Below are 20,894 nucleotides of genomic sequence, written 5' to 3'. Positions count from 1 at the left end.
ATCTACGAGGTCTTCCACTGAATTCAATTTACATGCAGTGACGCATTTTAGTATCAAACCCATGTATGTACTTTGCATAACTCTGAGTCAATTCTGACTTCTGAATTGCTATGGTAGGTGGGGTTTGATTGGGTTGCATTGGTGCTTCTACTTCTAGTTAAACAGAAAATGTGTATATCCTTTCCATCACTAAGTATGTTATAATATATTGCTCTAATTATCCTCAAGAAAGGTATGATTGATTTTTAATTGGCTTTCCTAGTTTGCATCACTGGTAAACACAACATAAAATAAAAGTGTAGATAACTTCTTTAAGTTTTCAGGAAGGAAGGAATTCCACTAGCAAGCACATATTACCTGAGGGCCTATTATCTCTTGGCTTCACTAATGCCAGTACTTTTCCCTCTAATCTTCTGTCATTACCTGTTTTGGCTTCCTCTTATACAAAGAATAGTACTAGGGAGAATATCTACTGTATTTATTTAAGAAAAATTGAGGCAGGTTTATAAAGATCCCTTGTTGTTTTGAGATTATAGGCTACGAATTCCAATTTATTGGTAGTACACAATGTTTAATGGTAATGTTAATGATCATGACATGGCTTATGCCAGCCTTTCATCATTATTGTTCATAGTTGAAGACTATGTAAGGGAATCATGATCCACATTTAATTGCAGCCCAGCTCTGGGCAGAAAAACATCAGTTTCTGCTGAATGAGCATAGGCAGTGCTTAGGATTCGAGGAAGGTATTAATTTATTGCTGTATGGTTTTTTTCAGTGGAGTTGCAGCCTTTCTTAAGGATAGTTTCTCCTTATTTTCCTCTGGGTTCATCATCTTTACCTTTCTGCTGTGCTTTGAACTACTGTATGTTCTTAACACCTTCTAGTACCTGGCATTGTTGATATGCAAAAGTGATTTGTGTGAAAATCATGTGCTTTGTGTGAAATGCAAATCAGTTAATGAGACTTCTGGGATGAGGGGTTTTTTTGTGAAATAAACCTTTATTTTGTGTCAACAAACAAGTCATTTTGCATTAGCTTCTTAATTGTTACTAAACAAAGCAAATATTTACAAGAGAAAGCAATTTTTCTCTGAACATTAAACTTTCTCTGTGTTAGTGGGATACTCTGATACTCTGGGAACCAGGGGGAAATCTTTATAGCATTAGTGTTCACTAAAAAAAGTGGGAGAGCTTTACAGTCTGTACATTGAATATTAAACCAGTGGTTGTCCCTGTAATGCATGGTTTTGCCATTTTGCTTGGCTCATATGGGGGAAATTGAAGGGAGACTAAACAGTCTGAGAATTCATACAGTTCCTCAGCTAGTTCAAGGAGGACATGCATATTTGAGCTCTTACCACCTGAAATGCATATAAACTCACCTCTTTTCCATCCAGAACTGAAAGCACCAAGGTGAGAAAAGGAGTACAACCAGCTGGCCTAAGTTGTAAGGAGAACCCTTTTTCCAAATAAAAGGTCTTTTTCCTCTTCACTGAACTTTATCCAGATCCATGTGGAGAGTCTTTCCATTAACTTCACTGTGCTAAGTCAGCCCTGTGAATTGTTAAGGATACTTAACCATCAATTCACCATTATCTTTTTTTTGAAGGTCTTTGAGTACTCCAGGAGTGTTAAGTGAGACATCTAACCAGCAGCTCTGAAGACTTAGCAACTTGTTTTGTCTTCTAATGATTACTAAATTGTGATTGAAAGCTTACTACAGTTTATTAAATTATTCAATTATCCTCCATTAGATTTCAGAACAGTGAAAGTTTGATGAAAAAGAAAGTGCAGGATCTGCCAGTTACTGGATAATTCAGTTCATAATATCTCCAGTTCATAAAAACACAGCATTAACCCAGGATGTTTTAAAACACTGATATTCTGAATCTTTATTTCAGAAATGTAAAAAATATTCCATTATAATTGTTTCAGAACCAAGTCGAAAGACATCTGTAAGCAGTGATGCAGTAGAAAAAGAAAAGACAAGACTTCTGGGATTGTTTAATGCTGATAGAAGAAGCAGCAAGGTAAGTATTCAATGGTGTACTGCCTCACTAAAGTGAATTGTTTTCTTTTCAGATGTATTATGTCTGTGGGGGGTGGTGTTTATGGGTGAGTTTTGTCCTCCTTCCCTCCAAGGAGTAATCTGTTAGCAGGTGCATAAATGATGTTTAATTAGTGCAACCTGATGGAGATCTCAGCTGCTTATTGAAGCAGCCAGTCACATTTAGCATTTACCTTTTTTTTTAATGCTGTGGGTTCAGCAGGTGTTAACAAAGGGCAGGAGTTTCAAGCAACTTAGGTACATTTCATAGTGCTCAGATTACAAAATGTATTTATAAAATAACTGATATAATATAGAACAATTATGATACCAAGTAGAAGTGTCTTATTAACGCTGTCTGTGGATGATAGTATGTTTTATGGCATTTATATCTTTAGAAGTTCTGTGTAGTCATGCTATTGCCATCTCCAAATCTATAAAACCAAATAATCAGGTGTAGAAGAAATAACTTGCAGTACTAAACTGATGGATGAGTATCTGATGGGGCTCATTAGGCATTTTTAACTTTGTTTTTAATCCTGAGTTGGAAAATTAAAAGAAGAAATTTTGTATAAAACAATTCTCTGCTGTTGAGGTGCCTTTATGAAAAATTTGTCAGTCATCACAGAAATCAAATGCAGAACTTTTTAACTGAAGAAAAGCACCAATGGACTTTTGCCTTCATATTTTTGGCAACCTTCACTAAAAATTTCGGTGTCAACTGATTTTGATTCTAAAGTATTCTATACTCTAGGATATAAAAGTAAAAAGGGAGTTTTCTTTTGTCTAGTTTAAAAAAGCCCCCTAAGGCTTTTGAAGTGAAAATATAAAATGTGTGTCTGATTAACTGGTACTAAGAAACACATGCTTGTTAATGGACCAGCATTTCATCTACCCTTCCAGTCTTCTCAGTCATGTCTTTAAAAATGTGAAAACTTTCAAAAATCTTTATTAGTAGTCTGCCCTTTTGGTTATGATCAAATTTGGAGTGCTTTTGCAGGGGAATAGCTTTATGGACACTGGGAATTACTATGCTGAAAAATCTGATCTGTCATTAATGCTCAGCTATTCTTAACACCTTATAAAGGACACATGCAAACTGTATTCTGTGAGATAGGACATCAGTCCCTTTCAGAGTGTTTATCCTGTGTAAGAAAGTTATTTCCTCTACAGAAGGAAACAAAATCATAACTGAAGCAGTAATCCTGTATCTGCCTGGAACAATTGGGTAAGGAAGGGACCTCAGCTTGAGCCTCTAGAGCATGCTGCAGGGCTGTAGTTCCTCTGGAAGAACTGAATATAACACAGCATGCAGTTTCTGAACTATAGTTTGTTCTCTGATTCCATATTCCTAAACTTCAGTATGAACTGTGTGCTCTTGGAGCTCTAACTCCTGATGCAGCTCAGATTTAACTTGTAAAAACATTTATGCTTGCAACCTTAAAAAAAGTTGCTATGAAGCATCCCAGTTCTGTGGTTACTGCAGTGTGTTTCTCACATCTGAGTTCAGGATGATTGTCGAAAGATTGTAAACTCCTTTTTTTATTATTCTCTTCTTCATGCTTGTTAATCAAAGACAAAGGAGGTGATACTCTGAGGATTTTTAAAATACTAATTTTAATAGATGCCAAGGATATTGAGGATTAATTAACAAGTTACAAGTAGTATTTGACCTCGGGAAAAGTAGGAAGTCTGCAAACAAGTGTGTGAGCTTCTAAATCTGAGGTAAAGGTGTGAGTTTTTCTTGCCGCTAGTTCTGACAAGTTAATTGACTTTTCTTGGTAATTCTTTTTTTGGACTCTTACTTTCAGATAGCAAATACTCTGTAGGAAAAGAAACTAAACCAGTCACTTGGTTTAGTCCAGCAAGGATGTCATTGTTGCCTTTTCAGTACAAACCTCTAGGAGTTTGAACCCAAATAGGTAGAAGGGTTACTGAAAACTGGAGAATAGTGCAGCACACAGGAGCTAGCAGATGTTAACTGGCCATAATACATCTGGCTTGGTACTGCGGAAGATTTCCAGCCAAAACAGCAGTGAAACTGCTGAACTTAGCAGAATGAGGGCAAATTAAATAAGTTCTTAAAAGAAAGGATCTCGTAGGTTTATGAAGGGATTATATGATGGGATGCCCAGTGATTTCAGGGCACTGAAAAAGAAGGCTCAGAGTTCCTAAACTCTGCTCTTCACACTTATTCTTACATTTTTTACTCCTCCACAAGACAAGTTGGCTCTTCTTGTTTTATTCTCTTTGTTTGCACTAGCAGTGATGCTTTCTCTCTGTATGCATGTATGTGGTCATGCATAGTCTGTATTTTAGAACTATTTGATAGCAAGAATTGTCCAAAGTCTTGCACAGTAGTACCACTGCAGAGCTGCAGGCATTTACAAGGGGAAGGCAGTTTTACTTTGCAAGCGAAGAAAAACATTAGCCCATGTTGCTAAGTGTCCTGGATCAGGTGTCACTGCACGCTATAGGCCTACACTCAGATTTCCATGCCCACACAAATGCTTTCTTTTTCAGCTAGCTCACTGAAAGCAATAATCGTGGTACGACAATACACTAGATCTAACTTCTTGAAAGAAACTCTGCTATATTAAAAACACTGACATAGAATGAAAGCAAAGTCCTATTCTCATGGTTGATACAAATTTCTTGAAAGTATTTCTTTGGTTGACTTTATACTGGCAGGCTTAATGCCAGATCAGGTATCATCTTGTTCTCTCCATTCTAATTTTATGCTGGATCAGTTGCTCTCTGTTTTCCTGCAACTGGCATAAAAAACATAAAGGTGCATGAACTCTCTATCTTTTTGAGGTGAAATGTAGTCATGTGCCTGAGGCTATACCCAGATCAAATTGGCACTGCTAAGCAATCCAGTAGAGCAAAGGTCCTGTGCAGACAGTCATGGGTTGGAGGCTTAATTAGGTAGGGTGTATGGTAGTGCACAGAAACAGTCCCATCACTGACAAGGGTCAGGGAAGAAGTGCTCTGCTTGTTCCCCTCTGTATGTGCATATAGCAGAGACTTAGGTCTGGTACCTGGTGATATACAAGTTGCTAACTACCTTTTCCTCCTTGCCCAAGAATTGTTCTGTTTCTTTGTATTCTTGTTCTTAAATCTTTCTGCTGATGGATTTCTCTAGGGCCTTGCCTACATTAAAGAAATATTTCAGACTACTTCCAAGTTTCTCAGCAATCAGTTGCAGCACTACTCAGAATGTTTGTCTTGGTTCTGTGATGAGGTTTGATGCTTTGCTCTGGCATGGGTTTGCTCGTTTCTTTCTTTTGCTGCTGCTGTGTAGGATACTTGTTTGTGTTACAGACAGAAGAACACTTGGGGATGAGCAGAGATTGTGGTGAGGAGGATGCTTTTAGTTCTGCATCTACAAGTGAAGGAAGCTTGGATGTAAGTACTAACACAGCTTGTAGATGCTGTTGCATTCCTATTAGATCCTGCAGTTTAAATAAACAAAACCCACTGCTATTCCTGATGCTTGGCTAAGTAGAAATAGCTTACTTCCTAGCTGGCTTAGTTACGTGAGCACACTGTTCATGTATCTTGATGAAGTTAAAATACAATGCACTGTCTTCAAATAGTACTTGTGAACTTCACTATAAATAAAGTTGCTTTCAACACTAAATTCTAAGCAGTTGTGAGCAAAAAGTGTTTTAACCAAGGATGTAGGTGTTGTGACTGTAAGACAGTGACAGCACTGCATGTTGCAAAAGTATGTTTGCCTTATTAGTGACATTTAAAGGGAGCTTTTCTTTTATAAAAACACACCTCATACTTATCTCTTTGCATGTCTTCTGCAGCATGGCAGCATTCCATTTGTTTCATAAGTAGCTTGGAGGTAGAGAGTACTTTTTTTTTTAAATACTGGAAATAACAGAAATAATTTTCTTGAAGTATTTCAGTAGGTTTTGGGATACTAAAATCCTATGAACCACATTTAGGAAGTTTTTTTAAGTGCTTGACAAGACTACTAAGTTGTGAGAATTTAGGTATCTAATTAAGAAGTGTGAATCCTAAATACCTTTGTAAGGTTGTTCTGGTGGATTGGTAATCATAATAAATGGCATGTCTTTTTGTTGCCTTTTTTAATTGCTTGGCTTTTTGTTATCGTACTTTCAAAACCTGGAGAAGACTGTTGATGACATGATAGGAGCCTGAAATATAAGGTTCAGGTCTGAATCCTGCTTTCACAAACAGGTATTTGGAAAAGGAGTGCTGATGTGCAAAACATACAGCCCACTAGCTACAGAGGAAGGTGACAGAAAATTGTGGAAAAAATGGAAGAGTAAGAGAAAAAATCCCAGATAAAAAGGATAAAGAAGTCATTAGGGAGAAATAGATGGAGAAATGATTGGCTGTGAGGTTTACAAAAACCTAACTTTGCAAATCTGTGAAGACTTCATAATGAAAGAGTACTGAAAAGGAAATCTGCTTATGACACTAAAAATTTGGGTAACACTATAAAGATGTATGTTTAAGGAAGCAGCTTTGTTAATAGAGTCCTAGTAGGAGGTGGTGTGGGTAATTGGAATATTCTAGGTAAAAGTATAGAAAATCAATTAGAAGCTCTGCCAAAATAAAATAATCTTGTGGTTTATATTCACTGCCATTAAACGTTAATCTCAATATGTTGATACCCAAGTACTATAAGAGGAAGAGGAGGGATTCCAAGTGAGGATAAGAAGGTAATGCAGATACTCTGAACTAGCTTTTACACTAGTGTTCAGTGCTTTCCTCAGAAAAGAGGCATCTCAATTCATTTTTGTAGGGAATCTTAATAGGCGAATCATAAATGAAGATCTGGGGTTTTTTCCTTTGATGTTGATGAGAAGTTTTCATTACTGTCTTGGACATGTAGCTGTCTCCTAAAGGCACAGGTGATAGGGAGCATAGGGATCTGTTTTCTCATTATTCAGTTACATGAGCATTCCAGAGATTTAATTCTTTTTCCTTTTGCTCTTAAGAGCAAATAATCTTCAAGAACAGTGTAGCTTGTTCAGTGTTTACATCTTTCACTCCTGGCTTGACACCTTTATTTGTATGAGCACTGATCCTGCTAAGACATAAGTGCGTACTTAAATGAATGTGTTGACATAGTTTCATTTTAACTTGGTACTATTCTGTTAAAACTTGCAGAAGATATATAAACATCTAACAGATCCATTCAGCAGCACAGAAGGTCCATCCTTTGAACAGGCTAGATGAGCTTCAAGAAAATACGCAACTGTGACTTCTTAGATGTAAAAGTCTAAAATGCTGTAAACTTGGCATAGACAGTTGGCATAGATAACTTGTGTTAACCTAGGTTAAATTCAGGTGGAAATGCCAATGAAAGTACTTTACAATTTTTTAAATTCAGCTTAACAGTTCTGTATGGGCTAGACTTTGAAACCCTTGGTCATTCTGAGTAATTCTTTATTCACTTGCTCTAAAGATATCCTCACTTAGTTCAATGGAACTGAGTATCCTATTTAAAATAAGTGGTATCTTACATAGCCATATATATGTGAAATACACATTTAGAGCTCATTATATGAAAGTTTCATTGAGCTGGGATAGGACTTTGGCAAAATGTCATCCAGTCCTCCTCTTTAGTAATTTCATCAGATTTACTTTCTGTTTACTGTTTTGTGTCATCTGAAAGAGTTTTGCATTTGTTGTGCAGGTGTCGAAGCCAAAGTTTTAGATCTGTTTCTGAAAATAAAGTAGTTTGCCATTACCTTCAGTATAGTGCCTGACTGTATCAGGAAAAAATCTTCTTGCCTGTAAGGAAATAGGCAACTCATGAAGTAATACTGAGATAAGGGCATTTAAATCCTTTTCTCATTGTTACGTGGTGGTGATGTGCACTGAGTTGTAGAAAAAAGTAATTATTCTGTTTTGAGTATTGACTGGTGTTTTTTTTGAAAACCGGAGGATATGAAGGAATAGAATAAAGGTATAAGAAATAAGGTATCCTTAGTATTTATTCAAGCACAAGTTATACTCAGTTTTTAACCACCAAACCATTCTCAGTGCCATATTTACCTAATTATTGTTAGAATTATTGATGCTTCTAAAAATACTTTGGATTGTTGATGAGAAATCAGATTTTCAAAAACAAGATGGAAAAGACAACACTTAAGCTTGGTGAAAGGACATTTGTTCACAGTAGCAGCAAAAATAAAGGTGAAAAAAGAAGAATTTGTTAACACCTTAGAAAGTGTAAAAATGCAAGAAAAGAATTCTCCATGACAGTCCTCAAGAGTGCAGCAGTTCATTATACCACACACAGGATCTGAAATCTAATGGAGTACTGTAAATGAAGCGGAGGTCTTTTCCCGTAATCTGTTCCAGTTTTGTGCTAAGCAGATGAGCTTTATATCTGGGTTAACTTTTCACGAATCAAATGCTCTTGAAATACACTGGTGTATAAGTACAACATACAAATAAAGGAGTTGGAAGTTGCAGCACAGTTAACTGTGTTCTACTTTTTGTATGCCAAAGGCAGACAGAACTGCAATTTAAAACAGCTGGGGGGGGGAAGGAATTTAACTCATCTTTGCCGCTTGGTGTCACTATCCTCAAATAAACAGTCGATCAAGATGAAATTGGATATTTGGAACGCAGTACTAAAATTAGATGTTTTTATTTTGGAGGCCTTCGTGTTTTCATAAATCAAAACCAAAAAAACACATCCCAAGTCCTGAACGATGTGTAGCTCAGAAGTGGACTTTGTTTATGTAATAAATCAGCTTGGGAAAAAATATTTAGAAGTACAGCCAGGGGCACTTATCAGAGGATTTGGAACTTCAGCACAAAGTCTTATCGTACAAGGTTTCCTTAGTTCAGACAGAGCTTCAGCACAGCAACGTTCGAGGATATTCATCAGGACCATTTTCAAAACATCTAGTCTTCAGTGATTGTTTGAATTTAGGTGGTACTTGTAACAGAATCAATGAACCAAAAACGAGGCAATAGTTCCCTGTTTAATGAATTTGTCATGGCTATTATTATACATGTTCATGAAGAAAACTGTCAGGGAAAAAAACAATGGCATTTTAAATACCAGTTTCAGATAAGTTTAGGATATGTGTATGGGTTTGGGGTTTTTTTTGGTTTTTGGTTTGTTGGGTTTTTTGTGTTGTTTTTTTTTTTTATTATTATTATTTTCGTGACACCTGTATAATTGCAAAATCATGTTCCAGAAAAAAATACTGTTACTAATGTTTGAAAAAATTCATCAGGACTTCTAGTGCATTAGTAACCTTGGCAATCACTTCTTAAATGATGGGAACAGCTATTTTCCCTATAAAGGCTTTTAAAAAATAATTTATTTACCTTTTTGGGGCCTTGTTTGTCTTAATGTACTCTTAACTTTTATGCCCTTGTTGATGGCAGGGCATATCAGTCATGATAAACTTTCCCAGTTCAGAAGTGGCTGGAAAGCAGAATCAAGTACAGTTTCCGGAAAGCTATTGAAAATGTGATTTCCCTTTACCCATGTCAGGTCCCAGGTGATCAGTTAATATCATCTACTGTCAAGGATTTCACCTGGCATGGCCAGGTATTGTTTATGGCAGTAGGAATGAGAATACTACCCATGTCATCAAAATGGAAGTTAACAGCCATCTACTTTTACTATCGCCTTGTGTCTGACAATCCCATTCAGTTCAGATTCCTGTTTTCATATTCTTGCTTCTTGGTCTCCTGGCAATGCTTAGGATGATGTTGTTTATGTGTGTTTATTTGTACGAGCAGGGTCAAATCCTGGGCGAGTTCTGTTGTGTTTTACCCAGAGTTATCTATGTACACTGTCAAAGGCTAGGTTGTGATCTGGCCTTGGAACGATTTTGCTTACTGTGGTTTTGTTTGCAAAACATAAAATTCAACAAATTGAGTATGGAGAGTTGTCTAAATACTAAGGCAGACTGGTCTGTTCCCCCCAGTCTTCCGTTACAGGGTGCCTGTAAGCCCTTAGTTAGATGCCAGAGGATTCCACTAGGGAAGATACATTATAGTTGCATAGTTAAATGTTTTCATTTGTGCAGCTGTTCACATAACTAGAAGAAAAATAGATTTATTGAATACCAAATATCTCAGGATAAGGTTCACCGTCATGGTAGAGTTACTTTTATTTTGAGATCCTGTGATATTCTGAGGAAAACAAAAAAAAGAAATCACTTTACTGTTAACTTTCCTTGGTAAGAAGAAAATTTTGCCAGGGCTAACTGGCTTGGGACTGGCATTCAGAGAATTCTGGTAGCAGAGATGACAGTAGTCAACTTTTCCTCCTTGCCTACAGAGGGCAGGACAAGAAGTAAATTGCTTTATATACAGCAGTAAAAATTTAACTCAGGTGTTAGAGAGGGGAGAAAAATCTGACTGGATGGAGGTTTCACAAGGGAGCAGGTTATTAAAGAGACTTACCATCACCTAATCTGTAAAACCTCCAAAAATATCTAGAGGATGAGCTAGACATACTTGATTCTGCCTTGGAGCAGATAGACTAGGTGGATGGTAGAGGTGCTTTTCAGCCGGATTATAGCTGCTGAAGAGATGTAGCTGTACCCACCTCCTTTTTATGGTGTACACTTAAGGATACTAACAGTCTTTGATCATGTGAATCACAGATACTTTCACATAATATGTCTTCAGATTCTTATTGTATATGTGACATACATGTACGTGATATGTGTTACATGTGATAGCAGAAGACAAGACCTTGAAATAGTGGTTTCAGTGCCACCAGACTTCAATTTCTTGCTCCAGAGAGTGGTGTTACTAGACCTCTTCAAAGAAAAGGTCTGTGGAGTTAGTGTTTAGAAAATTAAAAAAAAAAAAATCATCCCAGAACCAGCTGAACTACTCTGGCTGAAAAAAAAGAAAAGGGAAAAAAGCCTGAGGCAGACACCTGGAATGGAAAGCCTCAGCATCTATGGTTAAAGCATGGTAAAGTTACAAGCTATTAAAACCAGTATCTGGTGAGGAGACATGTCGGCTGACCCCTGTTGTCTGTTCTACTTAGCTTGTACTACCACAAGATTGCCAGCTTCATGCATTCAAAAATCACTTGTCAGCTCTTGCCTTCACCACACAAAAATGGTTTAAGATCACGAGATTGGAAAACAAATCATTTTGGGTGGACTTCCCTTCCCTGTGTTTGGCTTCTGAGTGCTGTTTGTAGAGTTCCATTTCTAGACATTTTTTTGCAACCATGAAGGTTTTATTAAAATCAAAAGTTTATCATGTAGTTATTGGTTGCCAGAACCTTCATCTTTACATAAAACTGCATGGTTCATAGAAAAATCACTACAACACATTGCATTCAAGTTGTTGCTTTTAAAAAGGCAACGTGGAAACTTCAGTTCCTACAGTGTTTTTTGCAGGACATTTTGAAGGAAATACGCTCATGAAATGTTCTGAGATAAACAGCGAGGAATGGATCAAGTTGAATTGAAAGGGTTTGGGTCATACTTACAGAAAGAACTGGGCACAAGTATGCCTGGCAGTGACTGCTTCAAATACCCAGCAGTGTGGGCTTCTGTTGGGCACTGGATCTAAGCATTTCAAAGTCAGATTTTCCAGGTTTTAAAGCCACTGAAATCTGCACAGCAGGAGCTGCATGTTAAACTCTGCACATCCTCCATGTCTGCTACCTGCCTCTGGTCAAGATTGAAACCTTAAGTCAGCTGCTAGCTTTAGGCATTTAAAGCTTTTACTCTGAAAGCTTACCACCTACCACTGTTAGCCAAAATGTGAGAGTACCAAAATGTGAGCGCTCCGAAATGTGAGAGCGCCAAGTTCAGTTGTCTTCTCTACCTTTAGAGATACCAGCCGATCATCTGTCTCTCTCAGAACCTTTATTGAGAGATCTATTTCCTCCTTTGCAAAGAAAACCAGAAAAGTTGCTGTGCTGGAGACTGCCTGGAACAAAGCTGTGAGGTATTCTTGATGTGGGAAGCACCCTTTTGTGAAAATACCCAAATATTCAGTGACTCAGAAAGAGACAGCAAGAGCAAGCTGAACTATTTAGACCAGTAACAAAATAACTGCGGTGGCAGCTCTGAGTTCCAGTGCCAGCGCCAGAGATGTTTTTCTGTATTTTATGCTAAGCAGATGTTAGATCCAGCAAACAAGTAGTCACTGGAGCCAGAACTGGAGGAGCCACGTGACTTGCTCCCTGCCCAGTTGAGTGTCCTGATCTCAGACTCTTTCTAGCTAAACTTATATTCCTGTCCTTGAACAGAGAATAATTTTGCTGTGCTCATGAGAGGGGGGAGTTTGTTTTGTCTCAACTAGAAGAAGGTTTTGAACCTGGATTTACTATATTCTTACTGAATCATTGAATTTGGGGCAAGGGTAGGACAAGAGAGGAGAAATACCATAGCTGCTGCTTCTAACAGTTATGTTTTTTGTGGAGCCAGGTTTCTTAGTTTTGCTTTAAGTGCACCTATTGGATCCAGGTGCTGATGAAGGTGGAGAGATTTGCCAATTTTATGGATCCAGTGGAGTTTAGGCAGCAGATTAGGAGCATAGTTTCTCAGCAGTTTTCACACTGGGCACATCCAGAAGCAGAATTCAAGCATCAAAATGGGAGTAAGCATATCAGAAGGGTATGTGTCACAAACTTATTGAAGGGAAAGCACAAAGTTGTGTGAGTTAAGGAGGCCCAGCCTAACAGGAGTGCGGTAAGTTAGGCTAGCATGAGGCAATTCAGCTTCCAGTCCTGGGCTGCATGGCATCGTTCTCCATACTGTGGATGTACCCGATTGGTCTGGCTTAAGTTGGCTCAGATATCTCCCTCGGATGTTTAATTAAGACCTAGTGACACACCCTTAACCACCCAAATCCTTTAATGTCTGTTTCATCTTTTGTAACTGATTTCACTGAAAAGTTCTGGAAAAAATAGAATAAAGCAGCAGCTAATAAGAGCAATGGCTTTTAATTTGCATTAATAAAAGAACATTAAAACAAAAAACAAAGACAAACTTAAATTCCATTTGAGATTTTTCTAGTGACATCTCAACCACGCAGGCTTTGCTTTCTTGGTTTTTAATATTACCAAAGCCCCTTAATAGTGTATAATAACCTTGTAATTCATATTCACTCATAATTCATTCAGTATATTGTTCTTAGTGTAACTGGTAAGCATGTAGTGGTGTGGAAAATACCACCTTTAAAGAAATTTTTATCCCAGGATCAGGCTTTTCTGCCTGATTGGATAAGCAGAGATGTAGTTCCTTAAAAAAGTCTTTCACATATTTCTGTGTATGTAAAATGCTTTTTATGTTTAAGTTTGGGATGGTCTGGGAATGAGTCGGGGAATTATTAATTTCACTGCAAAGTCTATTTCTGCCTTATTTAATGATGGATGTCCAAAATATTTCTTGTAAAGCTTTCAAGTATAACTACTGTAGTGAAAGGATTAGTGTGTATTTATGCTAATACCCTTTATTAGATGAAATCAGAAATGGCTAATTGTATATCATGGACTCCATATTTCTAATACGATGGAAACTTTTTTTTTCAGACAGTAACACCTGTTTCCATAGAAGGATAATATGAATCACATATAACCATAGATTTATTATATTAGTTTAAAATCCTATTAGCACATGTAGATTTTTAGATACAGTGGAGATTTTCAACACCAGTTAAGGTATAATTTCTTTCTTTTGCAAACAATTTCTGAGGCATGAGCACTAATAGGGTTTGGTTCTTTTCCAGCCTCTTCTGTGGACAGTGAAGACTCGATTTCATTAGAAGTAGTGGCAAACAATAACATTTCTTTTAATTAGATGATCTCACGATTTCCACACATATTTGTTCTGCGCATTATTGTTCGTTGGCAAAACTTTGCTGCTTGGTAGCGTGTGAAACCATATGTCTCAATAACATCTTATGGCAGGTGAGGGAGGATTTGCAAAACAACATTTGCTGACAGGACACAATGCGTTTCACTTTGATGGGGAAGTTTTCCTTAGTGAACGTTATGGCTTAGTTTTCTCATGCAAAGTCAAACCTATGTGAGGCTTAGTGGGCCTTGCAGGTCTCTCTTTAACTCAAAGAGGAGTTGTGTGAAGCCCAGTCTGACTAGCACGAAGTACTGTGTGTGCAGCTCATTTCTTCATCACTACCTTTTAATGCCTGTAGCCAGTGTTTCTGTTTCACATTCTTTCCACTTCTCTAACAAACTGTTAAATTGGATTTTATTGGTCTTCTCTGTGCAGCTCAAATACAGATCTTCCCTTTTGAGCTTAGCAGGAATGATTACAAATAATTTCAGACATGGCTTTTTCTCTGACTCTGCAGGGTTTAATATTTCATTTTAATTTTCAGCAACATTTTGGGATGCAAGCTGAAGAGGAGAAAGACTGACAAATAGAAGTCAGTCTTCTTAAAGACTTTTACAACAGCATGAAGTAATAATACCTCCAGTCAGATCCACTTTCTTCAATTATTATTTTTTTTAATATCATTTACACTTTTGAGCAGATCTCAAAATATGCAGAGAAACTAAGGAAAGCATTTCTGGGTTTATAAATGGTCAGCTGGAAGGCCAGAAGAGAAAGCAGATCAAAGCAAATAGCTGGAGGTAACCCTGCAGAGTTCTTAAATAGGTGAATAGCTGTAGGCGTTGGACCCACTGACTTTTTCAGTGTCATACGAAGCAGCTGCTTCAGTGTTTTGCTGGTTCAGTACCTCAGTGACCTGGGTGAGAGCGCCAGGTGCAACCGATGTCTAGGACGTGAGCTGTGTAGGCAGCCTCTGAAGTATACTGACATGGTGAGATGGAGAGATTGCCAGTAGATTTATGACTCTTAGTATTTGGTTCCCCCACGCTCCCCTCCTCCAATTATAACGTTTTTTCTTTCCATCCCAGGAAAGGCTCAGGTACACATCTTGATTTTGATCTCTCTCAGTTTCAGCCCAGAGATGGTGTGATTTCACTGACTCTAAGCGGAGCTTGTTCTGATTTACAGTTGTTTGCATAGGACAAGAGTCAGCCCATTAAAGTGCTCTGTGGAGGTTTGCCTTATAAAAACTTAATGGCAGCAGATTTGACAGAAGGGGGAAGGGAAGAAGAAACATTTAAGACTATTTATTAATCAAGAATTCCAGGAGTGAGGCTTTTCTTGCCTTGATTCTGGCAAATGTACAGATGAGAGATACTGTGCAGGGACTGTTTCTGCACAAACAGAGAAAGCCCTTTAAATGTAAACATTTGAGCAGCTGGCATGGGAGATTAGTGCAGCAGTGGCGGGAGGGGGGTAATAGCGGCTAGTGGTGCTGTCTAAATTTAACAAACATTAAGCTAGGTCCTTGTTCTAGTTGAAGGATTACAGGTCAGAAAGACAATATCAACTAAAAATACTAGCAATTGTACAAGACAGTCAAAGTCATTAACTAGTATTTATTTAAAGCAACTTGCCTTTCCAAAGTTGTGACTCCCCCACAAAAGGGGAAAAAAAGGTTTTGGGAGAAAATGTTCTATGCAACTGGCTTGAATTAAGGAAAAAAACCAAACAAACCCCACTCTTTATTCAGTCTGTGGAAAGGCAGTGCTTTGAGACTTCTTAATATTTTTTCTTTGGATTGTGAACTGTCTTAATATAATTTTCTACTTCTAATTTCCTGTGGCTGAATATTATATCAAAAGAAAGCATCATGCTGATGGTGAAGTAATGTAGGGCCTGTTAGCTTTGTAAAAGTGTTCATATGCAGTTTAACATCACCTGGGGGGGGGGTCTGTTTTGTTTTTTTAAACCCTTATCTAATAGTTACACAACTAGGCTATACATCAGGATATCTGATCATGCATTGGGGTTTTTGGTTTTTAACTTGTGTTTTGATCACGCTTTTAAAACAACTCCTTGCCTGTTAGCTGTGATCAGATTCACACGTTTTGTTGGAGGTGCTTTACTTTCTTTATTTCTTTAGCAATAGAGACTAATGTATGGGTTTCTGGAGCCAAATTTTACGTTTAAAAAATCAGAGCTATACTTTGTGTGCTGGCGTTGTTATGATTTTCATTGAGTTTGAAAGTATACTGAAGAAAAAGATTTCCTGGAGAAATGACAACAGCAGCATAGTTTAGAGCATTACTGTCTTTTGGCATTGTAAAGTTAGAGTGACCATCCGAGACTTGATGCAGGACTCACTAGAGCCAGTGGAAAAATTCCTCATGGTTTCAGCTGGCTTTGGACCATGTCTTTTATGAGTTGTTGGCCATTATCTACACTAGGCCATTTAAAAATCATTCTTTCTTCTGCTACTTCTGATTCTCTTCTGCATGGACAAAGGTCCGCTGACACTTTCACTGTCATCTTTGAAAAAGTAGACCTTTTCAGTGGACAGTTGACACACATAAACCCCTCGAAGCTGCTTAATTTACACAGCATTTTCTCGCTAGGGAAGGAGAAAACCCCAAAGTAAACATGTTAAGTCTTGTAGAAGATGAATTGCAAACAGTGGCAAAGGAAGGGAGTGGCTTTCACCAACCAATAATTTGTTGCAAAAGCAGGTTTTTCTTTATCTGAAGTGGTGCATACCCAGAGAGAAGTAAGCAGAATTCTCGGTCCGGCTTGCCCTGTTTAAGATGTAATTGTGCCAGTGGAAGTCCAGGTGTAGGTATATGTTGTAACTATTTACACAGTTTTTAACTTCCCTGTCAGTTAAATTTGGGACTATGCTTGAAAAGTTTCTGCCACAGCTCTTCACTGGGGAGCGCACTCCAGTGAATTGGAATGCTCCAGTTAGCAGGAATAAATAGATATGACAGCTGTGATTTTTTTTTTATTTTATTTTTTTTTAGTATTTCACAGTTAATTCACAAAAAAAACCCAAGTCTATACACAGTGGGAAAATTAATTTCTTAAGAATAACAAACATTTTATAAGCTAGGCTCTGGTATCCTAAGGATATAGTACTGAATTTTTAGACTTAGAGAAACTTAGCTGGCTATAGTATACTGCAAAGAAGGATAAAAATATGAAATTATATATATATATATATGTATATGTATATTAAGTGGGAAAAGGCTGAAGTAACTTGGGCTCTGGCACACCTGTACTTCCAGTCACTTTGCAGTATTTTCACTTCATTTTTATTTAGAAGGTGGGGTATCTTAGGAAAAGTTAGAGTTAAAAGGATAATAATGCATGCTCACAATAGGAAAAAATAAAAAGGCCAAGGATGTTTGAAATAATATTTGAATATCATTTAAGAAAATTCAAAGGTGTCTGCTTCTTTATTCTTAACCTGCTCTTCTGTGCCTTGAACTTGCGTGATTTTTGCCAGCATGTTCAGGATATTGATTATTCTCCAAAAAGGATAGCTTTTGAAGAATCCTTCAGGTTGGAGAAGAAGCTTGGATCTGAATTTCATGCTCTTGCAGGATTGAGGTCCTGAAATTAATTTCCTTGTGACTTCTTTGGAGTATACACATATGTATTTTTCTATCCAAATTGTTCATCTCCTTTAATGAAGCAAGCTTCATTTCTGTAGGTATTGATCTGTGAGTATTATGAAATAGAAGATGGATGTGCATGACACCTGGGTGTGCTCTATCCATTGTCCAGCAGGAGAGTGTTGTCTTTGAACCTTTTCTTCACCCCTGTACTCTTATGCCCTGTCCTCCAGTAATGTTGGTCTGGGACTAAATATTCAGCTGTTGTAATCCAAAATGGTTTGTTGGCCTCGATACCTGAGCATCAAGCTGTGAGCGCAATGTGCGAGTTTGTCTTTTTCAGTTTTTTTTCTCTTCTGCAGCAAGCTGATGTATCTTCTTAAGGGGTTAGTCTGCTCCAGTGCTGTTACTTGCAGCCAGAAATTCTCAACGTGAAAGCTGCAGATACAGTTTGGGGGCTTGCTTAGGCTACCTCCTAGGTTTTCAGGCTCAGCCTATTGTACTCAGTTTATGTAAGTACGTGTACATACAGCCATCTGAAAGAGCTAATCGAACTAGCAAATTTTGTTGTATTTGTACCTGTGTTTGTATGTAGCTACATGTATGTATACACACAGGCTATATGCACACACGTGCACATATGTAAGAGCTAATTGAAACAATAAAATTCCTGGCTGTTAACTTCTGATTCATTTTGCTAGAATCCTCATAGTGACTCTGTAATTAGGGTTTGTTAACATTTGTACTAATTTCAGAGTTCAGAAGCTGAGTTGTTCTAATTTAAGTTTTAAAATCTTCAGAGCTTGCACTGTTTTTCAATAATATCTTTGGCAGTGTATTATCATTAAAAAGTGTAAAACTTTCTTTTTGAAAATGTGCTTTGGCAGTTGGATATTTTTATTTGTCTCCCTCTAAGCAGCTACAGTTACCATAGACTTCAAAGGGAAAAGTAGTTGCACAATGTCATTCTAAATTAACAAAGTATTTGTGTCAGAATCGGATTATAGGGATTGGAGCTAGAACTTAGTTCGTTGAGCTCGCTTAAAATCAGAGCAACTCCTTTGACTTCAGAGAAGTTTTGCAGATCATGGCGCAAATTTGCCTTTGAATTTCAGTACAGATTTCCCCCATTCATCAACAGCTCTAAGAAGCAGAGATTTTTCAGAGGCTGAAAGTCACGTGTGTCAGAATTTCAGCGGACACTGAAAGATTATGAGAATTAATAATTAATGTCTTTTCTCTGAAAGACTTGCCTAAGGAAAATGTTTTCATTAAGATGGGGAAAAGCACTTTAGCTGGAATAAAAATAATTTTAATAAAACCCAGAAATAATTTCTTCAAAACCGAACAAATACACACCCAAAAAATTCATGCCAGGAAGCTATTCCATTCATAATTCTGGTCCCCATAAAAATCGGCTATGCAGACATTTAGAGCAGATATTTTTAAAATTGTTTTATGCAAAGTTTCCATCTCCTCCTCCTCCAGTGAAAATGGGCATATCTACAACGAAAATACAGTGAAGGTGATAATTCTAGTGGTTTGATAGTTCCTATATGTTAAAAGAAGTTGTACAGGAAGTTCTTGTCAGTAGTTTTTCCAAAATATTTTGAATTTCAGAAGGACATATATTGCAAATATAACAACTCCTATCTTCAGTGAACCAAACACATTAGCTAATTGATTTGAAAGAATTAGTAAACCTAGAGAAAATAAATCCTTATTGCAATGATGAATTCATTTTGTTCAAGACCTCTGATCTTTTTTGTGGTTATTTATGGTTGATGAATGTTTAACATCAGTGGAAATTACAAAAATGCCTTTTTTGCTGTTTTTGGTCTTTGACTTTTGAACTCCCTGTTTCCTGAAGTCTGTTGCCAGGGCATTAATAACAACAGATTTTAATTTTCAGCTTGGTTGTTCAACACTGTTTGATTGAGTTAATCTGTTTTCCCATAATGCAGAAGTGTAAGTGAAAGGAGAAGCCAGCCTTTTTAGACTTACAGAAATTTGGCTTTTTCCATCCTCACGCTTCCAAGATTGCTCTCACTAGATCTACTAATGGCCTTCCAAGGCCAAGTGTAAATAGCCTCTTTTCAAATGTTCTTTCTTTGTGTTCCTTCTGGCTTGATATTTTCCTGTCTTCTTTCTGTACTGGGTTTGAATTGAATTTTGGAGTCCTTGTGATTTTTCTTCAGTAATTCTTTTTTTTTTCAGGTTTCTTTAAAATGCATTTTTCCACTAGGGTCTGTCAATGGCTTTCAGACATTTTTTTTTGGTACATTTTAAAGTGTTTCTTTGGTTATTTTCTTCCATTCTGCCTCATTCCGTAGCTTAGGACACATTAAATCCTTACCACAGAAATATTTATTATGCATTCACAAATCTATATATTAAACCCGTTTCCTTTCAGTACTAAATCTTTACTAGTTTGAGTTCTGTTCATGTGACTCTTCCCCCACTGTCTCCTTCACCATCTTTCTGGGCTCATCTTAATGAGCAGCCATTGTTTTCTTGCAAGAATTTGCAAGTTTTCTTGCAGAATAGAGTTTCTGTCCAGCACAGTCTCTTTAGTTCATTGTTCCTTCTCCAAGATATGAGCCAGCACTCTTGCCATCATATTCACTGAAGTCTTCTGCTTTTTGTTTTGATACTGTACTTTTCCAGATTTTTGTCTTTGAATTTCTGTGAGGACTCCCACTCTGATCAAATCTGGCGTTCATATTCACTTCATTTTTCACCATAATGACTGTGGTTTTGTTTCTCTCCTCACTTCTTCCTGTGTTCTTTCCTACTTATTTTTCATTTGCTTTTGTACCACTTTGACAAATATCCAAAAGAGACTTGTAGTGTTTTCCACATTTTTTCTCATTCCCTTTTATAATTCACCCAGCTCCCTGCATGCCTCTCATTACAAGCCCGTCTTCTGTCCCCATTTGATGAGACATTTAATCTTTAAAAGATAGCCCTTATCTTTATAAATTTTATGTATAAATTGATTCTGGTACTTTCCCAAAATGATATTTAAAGCAAAAAGACAGTATTCTAACAAATGAGACACAGAGTTGTCCACACATTTCCAAAAGTCAAGATATATCATTTTACACTTGTGTGAAATGCAAACAAACCTTAAACTAAGCATCTGCCATCATCCCAGACCATGTCATTCGTGGTGCAGCTTGACTGTGGAATTCACTTTAGATTGCATCTGCAGCCTGCACTTGTACATCCCACCAGAGTGATGGACAGCAGTGTTGGCATTAAACTAAAAAGCAGCACAGAAAATATCCAATGCAGAAATGTCGGCATGTTAATGAGTTTTTCTCACTAGGAATGGGTTGCCCAGGGAGGTTGTGAATGCTCCATCCCTGGCAGTGTTCAAGGCCAGGTTGGATGAGGCCTTGGGTGACATGGTTTAGTATGAGGTGTCCCTGCC

The 20,894-nt window shown here is 37.4% G+C and overlaps 1 protein-coding gene across 1 annotated transcript in view; it reads left to right on the top strand.

Moving 5' to 3' along the window:
- The window catches only part of COBL (cordon-bleu WH2 repeat protein), a gene marked incomplete at both ends in the record, with an annotated part of 153,811 nt that overhangs the window by 53,200 nt on the left and 79,717 nt on the right, over window positions 1-20,894 (top strand). The window contains 2 exons of the mRNA XM_080609689.1: window positions 1,938-2,032; window positions 5,374-5,457. Of these exons, the coding sequence (XP_080465815.1) occupies window positions 1,938-2,032; window positions 5,374-5,457 (179 nt within the window). The remainder of the gene's footprint in view (window positions 1-1,937; window positions 2,033-5,373; window positions 5,458-20,894) is intronic.

The sequence above is a fragment of the Psittacula echo genome (genome assembly GCF_963264785.1).
Source record: "Psittacula echo genome assembly, chromosome: 2".
NCBI lineage: Eukaryota > Metazoa > Chordata > Aves > Psittaciformes > Psittacidae > Psittacula > Psittacula echo.
Note: the sequence above shows the minus strand (reverse complement) of the source record. Positions and strands in the feature narration are given on the sequence as shown.